Source organism: Mauremys reevesii, linkage group 8, assembly GCF_016161935.1.
Source record: "Mauremys reevesii isolate NIE-2019 linkage group 8, ASM1616193v1, whole genome shotgun sequence".
NCBI classification, from domain to species: domain Eukaryota; kingdom Metazoa; phylum Chordata; order Testudines; family Geoemydidae; genus Mauremys; species Mauremys reevesii.
Window position 1 is genome coordinate 43,154,642 of NC_052630.1, and position 19,543 is coordinate 43,174,184.

The 19,543-nt window shown below is 46.2% G+C and overlaps 1 protein-coding gene across 7 annotated transcripts in view; it reads right to left on the reverse strand.

Annotated features, from left to right (window-relative positions):
• PACS2 (phosphofurin acidic cluster sorting protein 2) overlaps nt 1-19,543 on the reverse strand; it is a 191,518-nt gene that overhangs the window by 49,419 nt on the left and 122,556 nt on the right. For all 7 annotated transcript variants that reach the window (XM_039483783.1, XM_039483786.1, XM_039483782.1 and 4 more), the window contains 3 exons: nt 16,136-16,290; nt 10,042-10,152; nt 888-996 (listed from right to left, as the gene is read on the reverse strand). In XM_039483783.1, the coding sequence (XP_039339717.1) occupies nt 888-996; nt 10,042-10,152; nt 16,136-16,290 (375 nt within the window). The remainder of the gene's footprint in view (nt 1-887; nt 997-10,041; nt 10,153-16,135; nt 16,291-19,543) is intronic.

Sequence of the window (19,543 nt, forward strand, 5' to 3'; positions counted from 1 at the left end):
CTGTACCATTAAAGTCCCAAGTTCTGCACCAATTTAGGAAGCATCATTAAACTCAGCTTTACCTCACCCACGTGGTATATACACTATATTTCCAATTTTTGTCACTAATCGGAAAACTCCTATGCCACCACATCGCGCCTTACTCCCATAGGTCCCCCATCATCACTGCCATATGTGGGCTCAGCCGCTTCTGCCCCACTCCCCCTTTGCCCCATCCTGTTTGCTGACTCCTGTATTCTCCTCTCAACCCACATCTCACAAGCTGCGTATCCATGCCAAGGCTGAAGTAAACCCTGGTGAGCTCTAGCCATCCTGAGTGGGACCCCTGTAATGATGTAGCTGCCAAGGAGAGGAGCAGCTCCTTCGCCCAACTGTCAGATCGGAGCTGAGGCAGTATTCTCTACCCAGGCTTTTGCACCAATTCTGAGGGAGGCAGAGGCCAGGACCCCTCAGAGACACCTTGGTGGAGGGGTAGACAGAGTTCATGCTCTGAGGTCTGAGAGCACCCCCTCACAAAACATTCAGACACTGGCACTGTAAGCAAAGCCAAATATCTGAATTCCTTTGCATCCGGAGACCAAACCGGTGTATAGGTTCCTCCCAGGCTTCTTTGCTCTTCAGATATATCAACTGCGCTGAAGAAAGTAAGGCACATTTCTGGTTGTTCTAGATTTGTCATCTGCTATCTAGCTGACAACACTCATAGTGCCAGGTACTGTTCCTTGAAAGAGTTCTTGATTTGAATGTGCAACCCTTACAGGTTGTTTCTCAGACAGTTTTGAGGTGGCCAGCTATGTCTGTGTGTAACAAGAAGAGAATGAAATAGTATTTCCCCCATCCTCCGTGGAGTCCCTGATATTTTGGAAGCCATTACTGAAATAACATACCTTTTCTGTTTGTATGTCAACATTGCTTCTGCAATAGGCAACTGGTGTGCACAGTTTGCCCCGGCTATATACTGGGTTATTCTGGAGACAATATCTGGTGTTTCCTGAACTGCAATAGAATGAAAAAAAGAGACAGGAGCAGAGTAAGGACTATTCTTCACTAATGGAAACTGCAAAATGTCACCAGCAATTTAAACCATGCAAGATCAACCAGAGCAAGAAAAAGAGGGGATGTTGTCAAGTCACTTGGTCAAGAATTGGGTAATGAAAGAGGGACTCAAACTCAGAAAAAGACATATTTTAAAACAAGGTGCCAGCCAGAGCAGACAGCAAGAAAGACTAAAGATCAATGCCATGTGCTCCTCCCCAAGAGTTCAGTGTGTGGCTCAACAGCATCCCTTGTTGGGAGAAGAGAGGAGAGGCACCATTGCTTAGCAACATGAGAGTTTCTCTAGTCCTCAGAGCTGAGTGCATGATTTCTGCTAAGGCAATGAACTCAGGAGAAGGAGAACAAGGGGTCACTCGTAATGTGGTGTAAGGCTCTAACCACAAGAGGATGCAGCATCTGCCTTCTGAAAAGACCCAAAATGCTGATTCCCCTCACAGAAGAATAGAAGGCAAAACCAGTGTTTTGGCAGAGGTGGTCGTGGTTCCATGGCAAAGGCTGAATTGAGTTTTGCATTTAACACAGGAATTTGGCCTCTTATGTATGAAGAGTACCAAGTATTCTCCTCAAAACGTACAGCACCACTTTTTGAGCACAGAATGGGTTTTCTGAGAATTCACAAGCAAACCTATTAGTTTAGGCATTAAAAAATACTTTACGATGGGTCTTACAGGGTGCTAAATTTTTTCAGACCATTTTTTGTTCTGAATGTTATTAATGGAAATAATGCAAATTCAGACTTCCTATATGTTAAAACTCACTGAAGTTGTGTGCGTTGGCTACATTTGAAGAAGTCTTAACAATTCGTGTTTATTTTTTATCATTCTTCATAAACTTTCTTCAGAGAAGTTCACAAAACTGCCGTCTTTCAAAATGGCTGTCATCTCCTTATGTTCTCAATGGGATTGAGAACCATGAACTAGGATGCCCTCTCCTGGCTTGGCCATCACCAATCATGGTTTCCAATGAGGATGATCTTCACTGAAGGCTTCACTCCCATTTGGTGGCCAATTCAAAAGCCAGGCTATTTATCAACAGAGGGCACCTGTGGCCCAAGTCCCATTGCAGGAAATGGCAGCCATTTGAAAAAAGGTAGCTCTTGAATTTCTCTGAGGAATGTCATTCTTCAGCCACTGGAGAAACTTTCAGTTATGAAAAACAGCAAAAAAACATTATTCCTAAAAAAAATCTTCAGACTTGGCCTATGCTCATAAAGCACTGAGTAGAATTTTCTGGAGAAAACGGATTTTGTTTAAATAAATTACAAGCCTTTGAAAATTCCACTCTACATGTAAAGCACAATTTTATGCAGAGTTCTTTCTCACTCTCTGTAAAATGCACAGCTATGCAAAGTCATGCTGCGTGTGCTTATCCATTACAAGATCACGTTTTCTTCTTCAACTTTGAAGTAACGCATGCACCACTACACGTGTCTGTGCATGCCAGATAAATGAGGTTCATTATAAGGAAAAACATAGTAAGTTCTTACACAGACAAAGAAAAAGTGTTACAGGTATATAGCTCACTTAAATTTGGAGGTACGCCAGTCTCACTAGCAACTAAGTCAGTGCTGCTGGTTGAAGAGAAAAATCTGTGTGGCTTTGGACTATAATACATACCTTATGGAAGATATCAGTTGTAATTTTGTTGGTGTTGCAAGGAGAGTTTCTAAGCTTTATTTTTATCCAACAGCCACCAACTTAATAGAAACAAGCTATTCTGACCTTATGTGCTCCCTCAGACATTTTTTTTTCCTTAGACTTAAACTCTAGAACAATGACACAAACTAATCAAAACTGACTTCTTTTCCCAATCCAAGAACTTCAGCATTTTCTCCCTAAAAGTTAACTCTTTGCAGCCTATGACCAACGACTGTTGTAGATGCCGAAACAAAACTGAATACTGGACAATTCAGAAAATAATAGATTTCAAATAAAATGTTTGGGAAAGTGCATTGGTATGGAATGAATGGTTGTCAAAAAGTCTGCCATGCAAAGCTTTAGATATGTAGCTTTATTTGCTGAAAACCTTACATGCTAAAGCAACTGTATTGATGCTGAACTGGTTCACCCATGAGCCAGTTCCATTCTTCTCCCTCAAGACTTTAAGGAGCTAAATAAGGAAAATGCCTACACTCTTAGTTCCCAGTACCTTAACAAGTTGCTCTGCTCACTGAAGTCTCTGGACAACCTGACTTCCTAATTAACTCCCATAGCCCTGCTGAGTTCCTAACTGAGAATACAGAAAAATGCCAGGTTAGAAATATCAGTGATAAAATACTTTAGAGTTTAAAAATTAAATACATCAGTGATAAGATGAAACTTTGTAAGCTTGTTTTTGTCAGAGTCAAGGTTGTATGTGAAGTGTGTATGGTGAATTTTTTACATCAATGTTGTCATTAACATTGATGATTAATTGTAAGAGTAATGGAAAAGAAGAAGTTGCTTTCCTATAACTGGAAGTTCTTCTAGATGTGTGCTCCCTATTTGTATTCCAAAACACAAGTGCGCATGCACGCCATACACTAAGTCATAAGATTTCTGTAGCAGTGTCCATCAACTCACATATGCACCACACATAGCCTCATGGTGCAGGCAAGGTTATATGAGGCTGCGCGGGATGACACTCTCTGAGTCATCCTCTTACTGATGACCACAGCAGAGGGGATGGAGAGTGGGTATTGGAATACAAATAGTGACCAAAGATCTCAAAGAACCTCCAGTTACAGGTAAATAACCTCCTCTTTTTCTTCTTCGAGTGATGGGCCCTATATGTATTCCAAGCACGTGTGAGCAGCAAGCAATGATCAGTGCGGAAGGGGGTGCGAGGATGCAAGAGGTATCGCAGTCTGGAGGATGGCGCAACCCACAGCCATATCAGCCGCCACTCCCGGGCTATGGCATAGTGGATGGTGAAAGGTGCGCACAAAATGCCACATTGCCACCCAGTGGATGTCATGCCAGGATACATCCACCAGGGAGGTGGAAGCAGCCGCTTGCACCCATGTTGAGTGTACCATAATCCAGCCAGGCATTCTCAGATGCATGCTGAAACCCGCTTCAAGATGTGCTGTGAGGAGAGGGCTTGGCCCCAGGATCTGTCCGCAATGTCAACGAAGGGGTGTGGAGGTACTCCAGGATGGCAGGGGTGGAGATGGCATCAAGGGGAAGGTGATGGTGCCAAGCCCAGGAGGTGAAACCATGTAGGACGCTCTGGTGAAGGCCTGCCTCCTTTGCATAAGGATGCGTCACACCAGTGTCAAACAGACTGTCTATGCATGAGCCCCATCCAAAAAACAGGCTATGAAATGAAGGGGGGCAGGGTTGGGGTGACAGACACTGCCCTGGTCCTGGGTGAGGAGGTCTGGGAGCAGGCATAGAGCCTTAGGAGATCCAGAAACCAAAACTGACTGAGCCAGAATGGGGTGATTAGGATAATCATGACCTGGGGTCTTGTCAGATCCTAGGGGTTACAGTGGACAAGAAGCTGTATATGAGTCAACAATGTGCCCTTGTTGCCAAGAAGGCTAACGGCATTTTGGGCTGTATAAGTAGGAGCATTGCCAGCAGATCGAGGGACGTGATCATTCCCCTTTATTCGGCATTGGTGAGGCCTCATCTGAAGTACTGTGTCCAGTTTTGGGCCCCACACTACAAGGAGGATGTGGAAAAATTGGAAAGAGTCCAGCAGAGGGCAACGAAAATGATTAGGGGGTTGGAGCACATGATTTATGAGGAGAGGCTGAGGAAATTGGGATTATTTAGTCTGCAGAAGAGAAGAATGAGGGGGGATTTGGTAGCTGCTTTCAACTACCTGAAAGGAGGTTCCAGAGTGGACGGATCTAGGCTGTTCTCAGTGGTAGCAGATCACAGAACAAGGAGTAATGGCCTCAAGTTGCAGTGGGGGAGGTTTAGGTTGGATATTAGGGAAAAAAATTTACTAGGAGGGTGGTGAAGCACTGAAATGGGTTACCTAGGGACAGGGCCGGCTCTACATATTCCGCCGCCCCAAGCAGTCATGCGCGGGAGGCGCCCTGGAGCCCTGGACCTCCCGCGGGCTTGACTGGTGAGGGTCCGCTAGTCGCGCGGCTTGGCTGGACCTCCCGCAGCTGCGGGCGGTTCGCTGGTCCGGGGGCTGCGGTTGAGCTGCCGCAGGCATGCCTGCGGGAGGTCCAGCCGAGCCGCGCGACCAGCGAACCGTCCACAGTGACGCCTGCGGGAGGTCCACTGGAGCTGCGGGAGGAGCGCCCCCTCCGCAGTCTTGCCTGCGGCAGGTCGGGTCGTCCCAGGGCTCCGGTGGACCTCCCGCAGGCGTGACTGCGGCAGGTCCGCCGGCCCAATCTGCCGCCCCTGCCGGCAAGTGCCGCCCCACACGCGTGCTTGTCGCGTTGGGGTCTGGAACCGGCCCTGCCTAGGGAGGTGGTGGAATCTCCATCCTTAGAGATTTTGAAGGTCAGTCTTGACAAAGCCCTGGCTGGGATGATTTAGTTGGGGATTGGTCCTGGTTTGAGCAGGGGGTTGGACTAGATGACCGCCTGAGGTCCCTTCCAACCCTGATATTCTATGATTCTATGATCTTCTGTAGGACCTGGGGAAGGAGGGGAATGGGGGTGGAAGGCAGAAGTTTGCTGTAGCAAGGCAGGAGGAGATCATTGCCTTGGGAGCCAGGCTCCATAGCCCCTAGGGAACAGTAGAGGGGGAACTTGTGGTTGTTGCACACGGCAAAAAAGGTCCCATCGAGGGGTGTCCTTGGCATGGCAGAGGGAGTGGAGAGAGCGGTCATGGAGTTCCCCCTTGTGACTGATGTACCAATGCTGGCTGACCACACTGGTCAGGGAGTTCTGTGTACATGGGAGGTAGGCCGCACGGAGCATGACACAGTGGTGGATACACCAGTTCCGGAGGCAGATGGATTCTGTACAGAGGGACAGGGATTGGTGCCCTCTTGCCTGTTGATATAGGCCACTGCCATGGTATTGTCAGAGAGGAGCTGAACATGAGTGGCATGGGTGAGAGGCCGGAACAGACAGGCCAAGCAGACTGGTCAGAGCTCTAGTACATTTATGTGTATGCGGACCTCGCCCTGCGTCCAAACACCCTGGGCAGTGGGTGTGCCCAGATGAGAGCCCCAACTGGCAAGTGAGTCGTCCATGGTCAGGGCGATAGTCGTGACAGGGCAGTGAAGAGAGTGCTAATGAGCACCTTGGAAGGGTCCGGCCACCATACAAGCAAAGCCCGAACCGACCAGGGGACAAGCAGTGTTCTATCCAGCAGGGCGTTATGGGGCTGGACAACTGACAGGAGCTGCATCTGGAGGCGGCGCATGTGCAAGTGGGCATGCAGCGTTACATAGGTGCAGGCTATCATGTGCCCAAGGAACCAGCGGCATACCGTGGTGCAGGGGTTGTGGTGTAGGCCCATCACCACAGCCATCCGCGCAGCGAAGCGGTCCACCAGCAGAAAGGCACCAGTTGCCATGGAAATGTGGCAGGCACCGATGAAGTGGATCCTCTGTTTAGGACAAGCGCTGATTTTGTCTCGTTGATGCAAACGCCAAGAGTAGTGAGGAGAGAGCAAAGACCATGAATCCAGAACTCTACTAGCTTGGCACAGTTGATAAAGTCATACTTCGCCAGCAGAGCCTGGTAGTTAGTAATGTGAAACTAAAATGCTACGGAAGAGAATACCTTCCAGCCCAGGAGATCTAGGCATTTGGCTACCCTGTCTGGAGGGACAGAGCCATGTGCATGCTGTCTCAAGCGTTGTGCCATGTGTATCACCAACGAAGGAGGGGAGGGTGGGAGAAGACAAAATCCGCCCTTACAGGGGGCAAAGTACCTGATTCTGCCTGTTTGGGCATTGGAGCACAGGAGGCAGGTGTATACCAGACTGCTTGCGGCCCATTAATGATGGTCCCCAGTTGGACAGTGCACATGGCCAGAGAGCCTCCTCCATGAGGAGCTTACTGAGACAGAGCAGACAAGCCTCAAGTCCACAGCGGGAAGGACCTGCAAATTTCACAGCAAGAAGGGCTTCCCCGAGGCAGTAAAGGCAAGGGTGGTGCTCATTGCTGACTGAGAATGAGCGAGGGCAAAGCACAGTTCTTGAACCCCAGAACACGGGGCATAATCCCCCAGAGAAATGGGGGGGAGGAAGAGGACAGGCCCCAAATGGGCGATGGTGAGAAACTACACTAACAGTAACAAACTGTAGAAGATAACAGAAAATTATATGAATTCGACCATGGAGCGGTAAGAAGAAACTATGGTGGTGTCGTCCCGCACAGCCTCATCTGCACCACAGTTACCGCATTCTGCACCAAAACATTAAAAATTCTGCACCAAAAGAGAAAAATTCTGCAAGTTTTATTTGTCAATAAGTAAATGCTGAGGCTCTAGCATGGCAGTGGGGAGCACAGGCCACTGGCTTGCTGAAGGTGGGAGATCACCCTGCAGCTCCACTCCCCCAGGGACATAGACTCAGTGGTGAGGCTGCACCCGACCCTGACACAGCACAAGGCCTGGGCCTGCCCCAGGAACACCCTGGGGCCCTGCTCCTCTGCACCAGATATGGGGGGCAGGCAGGCTCAACCAGGCAGGATCCAAATGTGGAGAGGCTCAGTTCGGGGGAATCCAGATGTGGGGTGAGAGGATTCTGTGTGGGACAATCTGAGAGCAGGCAGCTCAGTGGCGGGTCTAGATGTAGGGGGATCTGGCTGCAAAAAAGCCACCGTGGGTGGGGGTTCCAGGTGCAGGGGCAATGGAACTCTTAAGGGGCTTTCAGGTGAAGGTGGTTGGGGCTCAGCAGAGAGGTCTAAGTCTGGGGGTCTCAGTGGGGAGTTGGTGCTGGGGGAGTGGGGCTTGGTGGGGGTCTGGGTGCAGCTAGCTGGCGGTCAGTGGCATGGGGGTCTGGATGTGGGGCTCATGGTGGTGCAGGAGGTGGGGGATCAGGATGGAGGTTTGAGTGCAGGGAGCTCCGTGGAGGGTGGTAGGGTGCAGGGGTAGGGGTCCGGAGGCAGGGGTTGAGGTTCAGTGGGGTGGGGTTCAGGTATGGAGGGCTGGGGGGGGTTCTGGATGTACCTGGTGAGACTTGGCAGGGGTGTCTGGGTATGGATGCACGAGGGTTGGGTGGATGGGGAAGCAGCTCACGGTACCGTGACCCCTCCCCCACAGCTGAGTAGTGATGGGGGCAGGAAGGAGAGGAGGATGCTGAGCTTCCTGCAGCTTGGAGAAGTTTTTGGGGGTGAGTCTGGCACAGCCCCAGTCACTCCTTGCAGGGAAGAGGAAGTCCTGTCCTCTCCTGCCTCCAGCCCAGCTGGGACTAGCAGCTGATCCCAGCTCAGGGTAGGAGCCACTAACTGGAGTGCCCTCAGCCCTGCGGTGATTTACCTCTCCGCCAGCTGCTCCCCGTGCCTGAAATCATGTACCTGCTCTGCTAAGGAGTGGTGCATGACTGTTCTTGCAGTTTCCCTCTGCTTCTCTGTCAGAAAGTCTTTTTTCTGCTGGAAAGCAAAGAACTCTGCGGGGGACATGAATTCTGCCACGCGCTGTGGGGCAGAATTCCCTCAGGAGTAAAAAAGGAACCATCATTTGAAAAAGAAATGTAAGTTACCTTCACCCGTCATCTTCATATTTTAACAAAGTAATTATTCTTGTGTAGTATCAGAGGGGTAGCCATGTTAGTCTGGATCTGTAGAAAGTGACAGAGTCCTGTGGCACCTTATAGACTAACAGAAGTATTGGAGCATAAGCTTTCGTGGGTGAATACCCACTTCATCTGAATACCCACGAAAGCTTATGCTCCAATACTTCTGTTATTCTATAAGGTGCCACAGGACTCTGTCGTTTATTCTTGTGTAGTTTGTCAGAGTTATAACTTGAATACAACTATAATGAGAACTTTGGGTTGGAATGATTAAATTCTGTCTTGATGACTTACTATTTGGCCAATGAATGTTATATACAAGAATAAAAAAGATGATGAGACCCTAGAAGTGAGTGTCAGGTTGTAGAAAAATGATATGGTAGTTTAGGAATAGTATGTGATTATGTAATGAAAGGCTCTCTCGCAATACACATATACAAAGGGACAGAATTCAGGTTGCCAATGCATGGATCTGCACAGTGTGCGCATTCCTTTTGTCTAAATAACTTATGTTACATGAATGAGAATGGCAGAGTATTGTTTATAGTCTACTCTGCTTTTGAGGGAAGAAACCGTTAAGTAGAGCAAAGAAGTAAAAAAAAAAAATCTGCATTATACATCTGGTTCGACATGATCTTGTTAGGAAAGCTCCCTAGTAAAGTGACCCATTCATATTTTCTGCTGGTTGAACTGCTTGAGAATAGAATGGGAACTAGTCGCTGATTTGACACTGGCTGGTTCTCACTCAGATTGGAGCAGCTACAAAGGGTGTCTTTCACTGGAACAGATGCTTCCAGCAGGCTTCAGAAATAGGATTATTCTCACATGCAAAGGATATTATCGGACTTTGAGACAATGTGAAAAAAAGAAGAGCTCTGCGTAAGGGCGAAAGCTCGTCTGTCTCACCAACAGAAGTCAGTTCAATAAAAGATATTACCTCCCTCATAATGTGTCTCTAAAATTATTTAGATTAGTCAAGACTACAGAGGATTTGAGGAATTCTTGAAAGACCTAAGAGCTACTAGGGGTAGTTAGCTAAAGTGATGAGAAAGACCTGTGGACAAAAAAACAACCAACCAAGATCTGGGGAAAAACACAGAAATCCTGAGAAAGGCAGTGAATCTGCTGAAGCAGCAGTGGAAGACCACAAAGAATGACATTTAAAGACTGCAAAAAAGAGTCAGCATCTGAAAAAGCAATATGGAATTGGGGAGCTGTGGGAAGACAGTAAAATTCCCTAAACTCTTAGATTTGTAGCTCTTGCATTTATTTGCAATTTTCTAACATTACTAACTAATTCAAGCTGTTTGCTCCATGCACCCCAAAAATTAAAACAGGCTCTTACCAGTGGTCTGTGCTTCAAGTTTATTAAACAAATCTCTCCAGGCTAAGTCTTGGAAGAAGTTGTTGTACCTGTAATCTACAGAGCCTAGATACTTCGCCACTGGATGAGAACCTAAGAGGAGAGAAAAATAAGCCAGTTGCTCCAAATGCTGAACACACTGACAGTATTAGGCTTGGTCTACACTAAACAGTTAGGTTGACCCAGCTATGTTGTGCAGGGGTCAGAAAAATCCACCTGAGCAAGGCTGGTAAGCCAATCTAAATCCCCATGTAAGCAGCACTCTGCCAGTGGAAGAATTCTCCCATCGACCCATCCAGGGAGGTGGATTACCTGTGCCAATGGGAGAACCCCTCCCGTTGGTGTATATAGTGTCTGCTGTGCCGCTGTAGCATTTCAAGTGTAGACAAGCCCTTAGTATAGAAAAAATTTAAGCTCAAAACAAAATTATCTAGATGCTCCATTAGGATGTTTTCAATTGCAACAAAGCAATTTAGGCCAAAGTTTTCATACTCGTGTGTTTAAAGTTAGGATCCTAGACAAAAGTGGCCTGTTTTCAGGAGTGATGAGCATCTGCAGCTCGCACTGACTTCAACACAGAAGCATAGCCACACAGGTTTCTCCCCAGTTATGAATTTCTTGGCATTTTAGCTAATGATGCCCATCAGGCAGCCATTGTACAGAAACATTCATATTCTTCAGCTGAAGAGAAATAAATAACCATACAGTGGAGACGCAAATTAGATATCTAGAGCCAATCACAATGCAGACAGATCCCCACATGGAGTTGTTCCCTCAATAACCAAGCTGTGGCTATGCAAGTCTCTCTGCTCCAATTGTGTAGTAAAATCCCTACTACTCAGGTCAAACATTCTTAGTACAGGAGCCAAACTGTTTCCCAGCATCAGAGACACTGCTTCAGTTTGACTCCCTTGAGCAGACCTAAACATTCTAAAGTGTAAACAAAAGCAAAAGTAAGAGACTGAAGAAAACAAGGACTGAGAAACTGCTGAGGAGAAATACACTTGTAAAATAGTGAGACCACATGCGTCTGACGAAGTGGGTATTCACCCATGAAAGCTTATGCTCCAATACATCTGTTAGTCTATAACGTGCCACAGGACTCTTTGTAGCTCTTCTGTTGTGGCTCAACTCCTACTCCCGCTTTAGTCAAAGGGAATTTTGCAAATTACTTTAACAGCAGCATGTGCATCAGATCCTTCCTTCCACTCTGCAGATCACCAGGGCTCTTGTCCTCAAATCAGCTGTGATATACGGTCTGTGTCTGAATTCAGACACCCTCTTCTCTAAATTCTGTTCTAACTCATATCACATCTGTTCCGAAACAAGGAGGGTGCAATTTAATCTCAGGTTTTTTTACCCTGGGGGGGAGGAGAGAGGGAAGGCAATGAAAAAAAAATCAAGGTTTTATTAATGAGACATGTGAAACGTAAACAGAGTTGGCAAAGAAAAGCTTGCAGTTCTACCAGAGCACCCACCCACACACTTGCTAAATGTGTCCCTAGACAACTAACTAGTTAGTCTACTGCTCTAATCAGTCATTAAATACACACTTTTATCAGCGTATTTGCTTTTCCAGCTTTACTACATTCAGATTTGCATGGTCAGAGAAAGAGTTGACTGACACACAGCTGGCTGAGGAGGTGGTCAAGGCATTTAAAAACTACATTCTGGAGTTAGCAATTCTGACTCCTGAGGTGTCGGAAATCTTCTACCACTTTGAGATGGGCTTTCACAGCTTCCTCCAACACCAGATTAGTGATCGAAATCTGGATACTCAATTTTAAATGCTAGAGGACGACGAACTCAGGATTATGCCTTCCATCAGCCACATTCTAGCCTATGCTGTTGTGTACTCAATATTTTCTGTATTTGGGATTAGTCGTGTTGGCAAATTAATGGAAAGGTTCCATAACTTCTCCAAATCTCTCAATTTTATCCTTGTGTGCTTCCAATTCTTTAAATAGCTACCCACATTTCCACTGGGACTGTGGCAGATTATAGGCTCATGACACAAATGTCAAAGTTCCCCCAAATTCACCTCCAATTGTAATGCCACTCTGTAGTATCCCTTGTGTAAAAAGCATACTATGTTTCCAACTTGTACCAGTGCAAGTTTCAACACATCTGTATTGCTGAATGCAAACAGAGAAGAACTTCCCTAGTTCCACTGCATTTCTTTGGAAGCTGAGACATTAAACCTTTTCTGGACAACCAAACAGAAGGCTGCCAGTGGCTGCAAAAGAATTTCTCAACATGTCATGCACAATAAGCTTTAGGACTGTGCTACATGTTACTTCTTTCTTGATGAGTTTTAAATAGTGATTTGAATACCCATACACCAGGAATTAGGGGCAGAGGATGAATTCCTTTGAGTTTGTAAAGCAAATAGCACAAGGTGGATGTTATGGAAACCAGTAATAAAAATGAACGCTTCTGAGAAGTGCTCTCCTTTGTTGTTCTGAAAAAATGGTGAAGGTCTTCTTGTCATACTTTTCTCTGCATTCCTGGAGGGTATCCTTCAGTCATTTGGACACAATATGGTCTTTTCAGTCCTAGAATCAATGGCATTATGCAGGAAAGCATTTTTCCTATGTGGACATTCACAGCCACAATAGGACAATTTCTAACCTTCAACCAACCATCCTGCATTAATATCACTGTGATTTTTTTTATCTCTTCTTTTTTCCTTCATTTTTTTTACATGCAGCATCTAGCAGTGAACCTGTGAGCGTAAGTCTCTCTGAAGGAGACTATTCACTACAAAATGATTCAATTATTTATTTCAGTTGTTCATTCTGCTCTACATCAAATACAATGTTACCAGCATAAAAGAGGTTGTAACTTTCTATAAGAGTCAAGTTTTTGTCTCTCAGTTTTCATGGCATAACCAATGCTTGATCTTCGGCATTTTTTGGCTCCTGAATGAAGTTGATGCTGAAGAGCTGATCGAAAGTTGGGAACTGGTGCTTAAACAGAGTTGGCTGGGTGTTTTTCAATTAAATGTCTTTTGTTGGAAAACACTGCTTCATCAAAACAAACTGTTCACAGAAAAAGGTCTGTTTCAACCCATATCAAAAACATTTTGAAGTTCTCAAAACATCCCGTTTCATCATTTTCAAACCTCAAATGTTCCAAGACTTTTCACTTTAGAACTAAGTTAATTTATAGTAAACAAATTCAAAAAAAGTTGAAATAAAAAACAAGCTGTTTTGGCCAATTCAATAATTTTTTTCCCCCTCCAGTTCATGAATATATGAAATAGACTTTTTGGCCCAATTCAGGATAGGATTTTTTTTTAAATCTCAAAAAATTGTATGGGACCAGAAAACTATTTCCTACCCAGCTCTACTTAAATCAGAGATTCTCAGCCTTTTTCTTTCTGAGCCCCCGCCCCCCCGCCCAACATGCTATAAAAACTCCAAAGCCCATCTGTGCCACAATAACTGGTTTTCTGCATATAAAAAATCCAGGGCCAGTGTTAGGGGGCAACAAGCAGGGCACTTGCCTGGGGCCTCATGCCACAGGGCTCCCCGTAAAGCTACATTGCTCAGGCTTTGGCTTCAGCCCTGGGTGGCAGGGTTCAGGGCCCTGAGCTTCAGACCCATATGGCAGGGTTTTCGCTTTCTGCCCTGGGCTCCAGTGAGTCCAATGCTGGCCTTTCTTGGCTAACCCCCTGAAACCTGCTCGAGGCCCCCCAGGAGCCCTGGACTCCTGGTTGAGAACCACTGACTTAAATCACCACCACAGCCCTGCACCCCTAACTCCTCATTTCTGGCCCCACCTCACAGCCTGCACCCCCAACCAGAGCCCTCACACCCTCCCGCATCCCAACCCCAATTCATGGCTCGACATACAATTTCTATTCCCGGATGTGGCCCTCGGGCCAAATAGTTTGCTCACCGCTGCTCTAGCAGGATCAGGCTCTTCTGCATTTATACACAAAAGTTTCAACCAATGGCACATTTGATCCCAATGAAAGATTTCTCTGTCCATTGAGATGAACACTAACTGTTCTATCTTGCTACTTTAACTCTTGACTGAGGCTAGATTTCCCTTGACAAGTATTATTTGATTTCATTACTTCAGTATATTCCATCACTTGACTTCTACCACCTGCTTTAGAATGCGAGTCAGGTAAATTGATACGTTGATGTATGGTAGTCACTGACCACTTGTTTATAGCACAGATCAGTAGCTTTCACATTCACTATGCTTGAAATGGAAACAACCACTTATTGAATTCAAAACTAAGATTGAAAAAAATCTCACTAGTCACTTTTATATAGAGCGATGTTATCAGGTGCCCTTTCCGTTTCCCAGAAGCTCCTAAATTCTTGCAAACCCAGCTCATAACTCCATCCTTGCTTATCCATCCAATGACATTTGATTCAAACCACTAGCCAAGCCCCTCTCTACAATCACACCCATTCCTCTTCTCCAGGCTTCTAGACAGTTCTAGAACATGTGTAATTGTTTCCCAATGAACATAACAAGAACCTTGATCTTCTCATCACTAACATTTTTGAAGTTTTTCATTCATAGTCTGACAGTTTAGACACTAGAAAAATTAGGCTGACTTCAAATGTGTTGTGATCACATCAGCCAGAATGACCTAGGAGTTGAAAGAATGAAGAGAAACTCTCCTGAAAACTGAAGTTACACTGAGCTAATTTTTTCCTGCACTCAACTACATATGGGATTTTGCAGAAGAGCCTGGGTGAGCAGTGGGGATGGAAGAGGAGGGGTGGGGGAAGTCATTAACATAGACAAGAAGGAGGGAGATAGGAAGGTAGAAGGAACGGCCAAAATTCTCCCCCCTCCTCAGTTTACTATTCAGCAATTTCAGAGACCATTTAGTTTTTTTGTAGTTTCCTTCTCTTCCATTTAAAATGTGTAACAATAATTTAAAGGTGCTTCCTGTTAACTGAGTATTAACCATACTCTGAATTCAACAGCCTCTCAGTTACTTTCTATGAACATCTTGAGCTGCAGTCTCAGAAATAAGAATCCAGAATACAGTCATTAGTTCAAACACTACTTGCACCATAGTAAATCGTAGCAATTGTGCACAGGATTGCTAGCAAAACATTCACAAACAGGGCTGGCTCCAGGCACCAGCTGAGCAAGCTCGTGCTTGGGGTGGCAGATTCCAAGGGGCGGCATTCCGCCCAATCTTTTTTTTTTTTTTTTGCGCTTCGCCGCTTCTGCTGCCCCGCCCCCCCCCGCCAGGTTTTTTTCTTTTTGGCTTGCTGCTCCGGCCGCCCTGTAAGGGGCAGCAGCGCAGAGGAGGGGAGCGCCCTGATGGGAGCGGTGCCAGGTCTGTAGCAAGCCCGGCAGGGCAGCCCACATCCTTCCCTGCCCGCCCACCGGAGCGGCGCGGAGCCCTCCTGACAGGCGGCGTGGTGAGCACCCCGCTGAGGGAAGCCCTGGCTGCCCCCCTTCTCTCTCTCCCCTCCCGCCCCCGCTTCCCGGGGCACATCTGCAGGGCTGGGAGTCTCCCTGCACCCGCGCTCCGTCCGCCCCGCAGATTTTGTTTTTGCGTTTTTTCCCCTTTGCGGCTCCAGCCCCCTCGCAGGTTGTTTGTTTGTTTGTTTTTCCCCTTACTGCTCCGGCCGGCAGGTTTGTTTGTTTGTTCCCCCCATTCGCTGCTCCGGCCGACCCGCAGGTGTTTTTTTCCTTGGAGCGGCAAAAAAGCCAGAGCTGGCCCTGTTCACAAAAGTTCATTATACACTTAAGTTAAAAGTACACTGCAAGAGGATTAATATTGTAACATAGCTCTGTCTTGGGAGAGCTCATTTCAATCCGCTGCATTTAATATGAATGATTAATGGCTGCTTCCCAACAATAGTTTAGGATTCAGCATCAGGCACGTAAAGATGAAATTCACTAATGTGATAGGACCGTAACAAATATTAAATAGTATAGCAGTGAAATATTTGTCTCATTTAATGGCCAACAAGAATGTGGCCTTTGGAACACATCCTAACCAAGATTTCCCTGAAGGCAATTCATGAGAGAATGCATTTGATTTAAGCCATTAATCTTTCTGTGAAGAAAATATTGACTTATTTACCTAGTGGGATGATCAAAAATCTCATGTAGCTGAGCCAGTCCGGGGTTTTGTGAGACAGCTGTTCTACAAAGAGCCTCAACACAGCACTGAGGTAATTCTGGGCTCCGGCCACTGCAATTTTAATGGGGTTTGGAGGCTGAGAATTGCAATTACAGCTAGACAAAAAAAAAAAGAGGGAACACATTTATCATTTGCCTTCTAAATAACTATTTTAAAGTCAATCAGAAAGACTGCTTGATATAGACAATCTAGTCAATGCCTGCCTCACAGGAATGAGCTATTCCAGCATGTAGGACATTCGTACACTGAGCAGCATCTTAAAACGTATTAATGAAATGTAACATTTGCTTCAGAAACATGGACTTTCAATTGTTCTCCCTGCTCTCTCTCCACCCCCCCCCCCCCGACTCTTTCCAAGCTATGAAAACCTGTACTTGGGTTTTCCATGTAGGGTTCAATTATATTCAGTCGTGTTGGGAAAAATGACCATAAGGCACCCCCTGGCATGCACTGCTGACTTTAGTTACTTTGGGGGTGTCTGCACTGAAATAAAACATCTGCGCCTGGCCCACGTCAGCTGACTCAGGCTCGTGGGGCTCAGAGGCTGCAGAATTGCAATGCAGACATTTGGGCTCAGGTTGGAGCCTGGGCTCTGAGACGCCACTGTCCAGCCCAAGCCCAAATGTCTACACTGCAAAAAGCCCCACTGCCAGAGTAAGCTGACATGGGACAGCCACAGATGTTTTCTTGCAGCTTAGACATACCTTTACTCTCACATTTTTACAAACTATTTTTAAAAATCTTCCCATCAGTCTCCTTCCCAAGACTTCTAAAGATTTCCTCACTGGGTATTAAGCCTAGAACCAGAGACTTGCTATATGCAACAAATTTCACTGAGAATGATGTAAAATTGACTGTATGCAGAGAATTACCCACAAATATTCGGTCTTATCCCTGCACTCACATTGCTGAAGGGTAACAACTTCCCTCACTCTGCTAGAGTACTGGTGGCCGAAGTCTCAGGCTGAAGCTAATCATCAGTGGCATAAAGAGTTCACTTGTTATACTGTGGCTGTACAGGAGGCAAAGAAATGGTTCTTTGCTTCCATTATCACATCCACAGGATCCCAGACACACTTATGTAGAGTTGTGGATAGCTTTGTTAATCTGAGCTGTCTGTGTGGTGACTGATCTGATGTTCCTCTCAGAACCAGATTAAGACACAGGTACTGCAAGATTGCGCCTATGGCCTCAGCTTCTGAGGTCTGAGATTAAATATGACCATGTAGATCAGAGGTGGGCAAACTATGGCCCGCAGGACCGTCCTGCCTGGCCCTTGAGCTCCTGGCCGGGGTGGCTAGCCCCTGGCCCCTCCCCTGCAGCCTCAGCTCACTGCACTGCTGGCGCAATGCTCTGGGTGGCGTGACCGCGAGCTCCTGCCGGGCGGCGTGGCTGATTCTGGCCAGTAAGGGGCAGCGAGTGGGGCGGAGAGGGGGGGTTGGATAGGTATGAGAGTCCTGGGGGTGCCTGTCAGGGGGAAGGGGTGTGGATAGGAGTTGGGGCAGTCAGGGGACAGGGAGGGTTGGATAGGGGGTGGGGTCCTGGGGGGCTGGTTAGGGGAAGGGGTGGTCAGGGGACAAGGAGTAGCGGGGGTTGGATGGGTCGGGGATTCCGAGGGGGACAGTCAGGGGGTGGATAGAGGGCGGGAGCCAGGCTGTTTGGGGAGGCACAGTCTTCCCTACCCATCCCTCCATACAGTTTGGCAACCCCAATGTGGCCCTCGGGCCAAAAAGTTTGCCCACTCCTGGTGTAGATCAATGTTGCTATCACTGTTATATAATTTCAACAAATCGTGTCCAAATTATGTCAAGTAAGATGTCTATGGAAAGGTTACGATTATGCTATTTGTATGCATGTATCATTTTTGTATTTGAAGTTATGAGCACTGGCTCTATACCTGTATTTCAAATATATTTGCTCCTAGGTTAATGCCCACAAGGTATTTAGCCTGCACATCTTGATGGAACTATTCAAATTAAGTGGCTCATCAAGGAACACTTAACTCACAATGGACCACTGGAGACGCCGAACTACACTTAATGAATGGACTTTCCTGTGAATGTTCCATCTGGAATATAGGTAATGGTTTCTGCTGTGACTAAGGGCACATCTTCACTGGCAACGTTAAAGCCCTGCCATGGCAACACTTTAACGTGGCTTGTGTAGTCGCGGCAGAGCGCTGGGACAGAGCTCTCCCAGCGCTCTTAAAAAAAAAAAAAAAAAAAAAAAACCTACCTCCAGGAGTGGAATAGCTCCCAGCGCTAGTACACTGGCACTTTAGAGTGCTGAAACTTGCAATGCTCGGGAGGGTGTTTTTTCACACCCCTGAACGAGAAAGTTGCAGCGCTGTAAAGTGCCAATGTAGACAAGCCCTAAGCGAAATCATGCATGGACATGTGACTTGCCCATGTGACTCCAAACACTATCTTGTTCACTGTGATTTTCCACTAACTGTGCTGAGGGCTTTGTTTGAAACAATGGATTTCCCTCCACATGGCAGAAGCTATGGAAACATCTCTGTTTTGCTTCTTTCCTGCTCAAACCTCTGGACTATGAACTTATACTACTGGAAGCATTCTAACCAAGGAATTGAGGACCTTCCAATGATTTGGAAGCAACCAGAGACTCGACTTAAGCCAGGAGTTTATTCCCTCACTGCTACAAGCCTGAACCAAGAACTTTGCATTTATTATATGTATTTGATTCCTTTAACCAATTTTAACTCTCGCCTTTCTTTCTTTCTTTTTATAAATAAATCTTTAGATTTTAGATACCAGAAGATTGGCAACAGTGTGATTATTGGGTAAGATCTGAGTTGTATATTGACCTGTGTACAGGGCTGGTCCTTTTGGATTAGAAGAACCTTTTGTTTGATGAAACTGGTTTAAAAAACCGCTCATCTTTAAGTCTAGTGTCTGAGTGTTGAATCCAGGACTGGAATACCTGAGGAAACTGCTTTTTTGACTCCTTGTTAGCCAATGTGGTGAAACAAGTTTACTTTTGTTGCTGGTTTGGTATATCTTATGGGAGAATAACCACCAGTTTTGGGGTGTGTGCACCCTATTGCTCAGCAGTTAGTCCTGAATTTGGTATTTTCAGTTGTGACCAACGAAGGCATGGTTACACTCCCTTAGAACAATGAGTTTCCAGGTCTCGTGGTTAAAGTTTGAAAATAAGAACAGTGTGGTGCTTGAGTCTGCAGGAAGCCTGAAACAATAGCTCTGGGAGGCATGAACTGTCCTGTTAATCTCAATGAAGATGTTAACTCCCAGGGTACGTCTACACTACGGGACTATTCCGAATTTGCATAAACCGGTTTTGTAAAACAGATTGTATAAAATCGAGTGT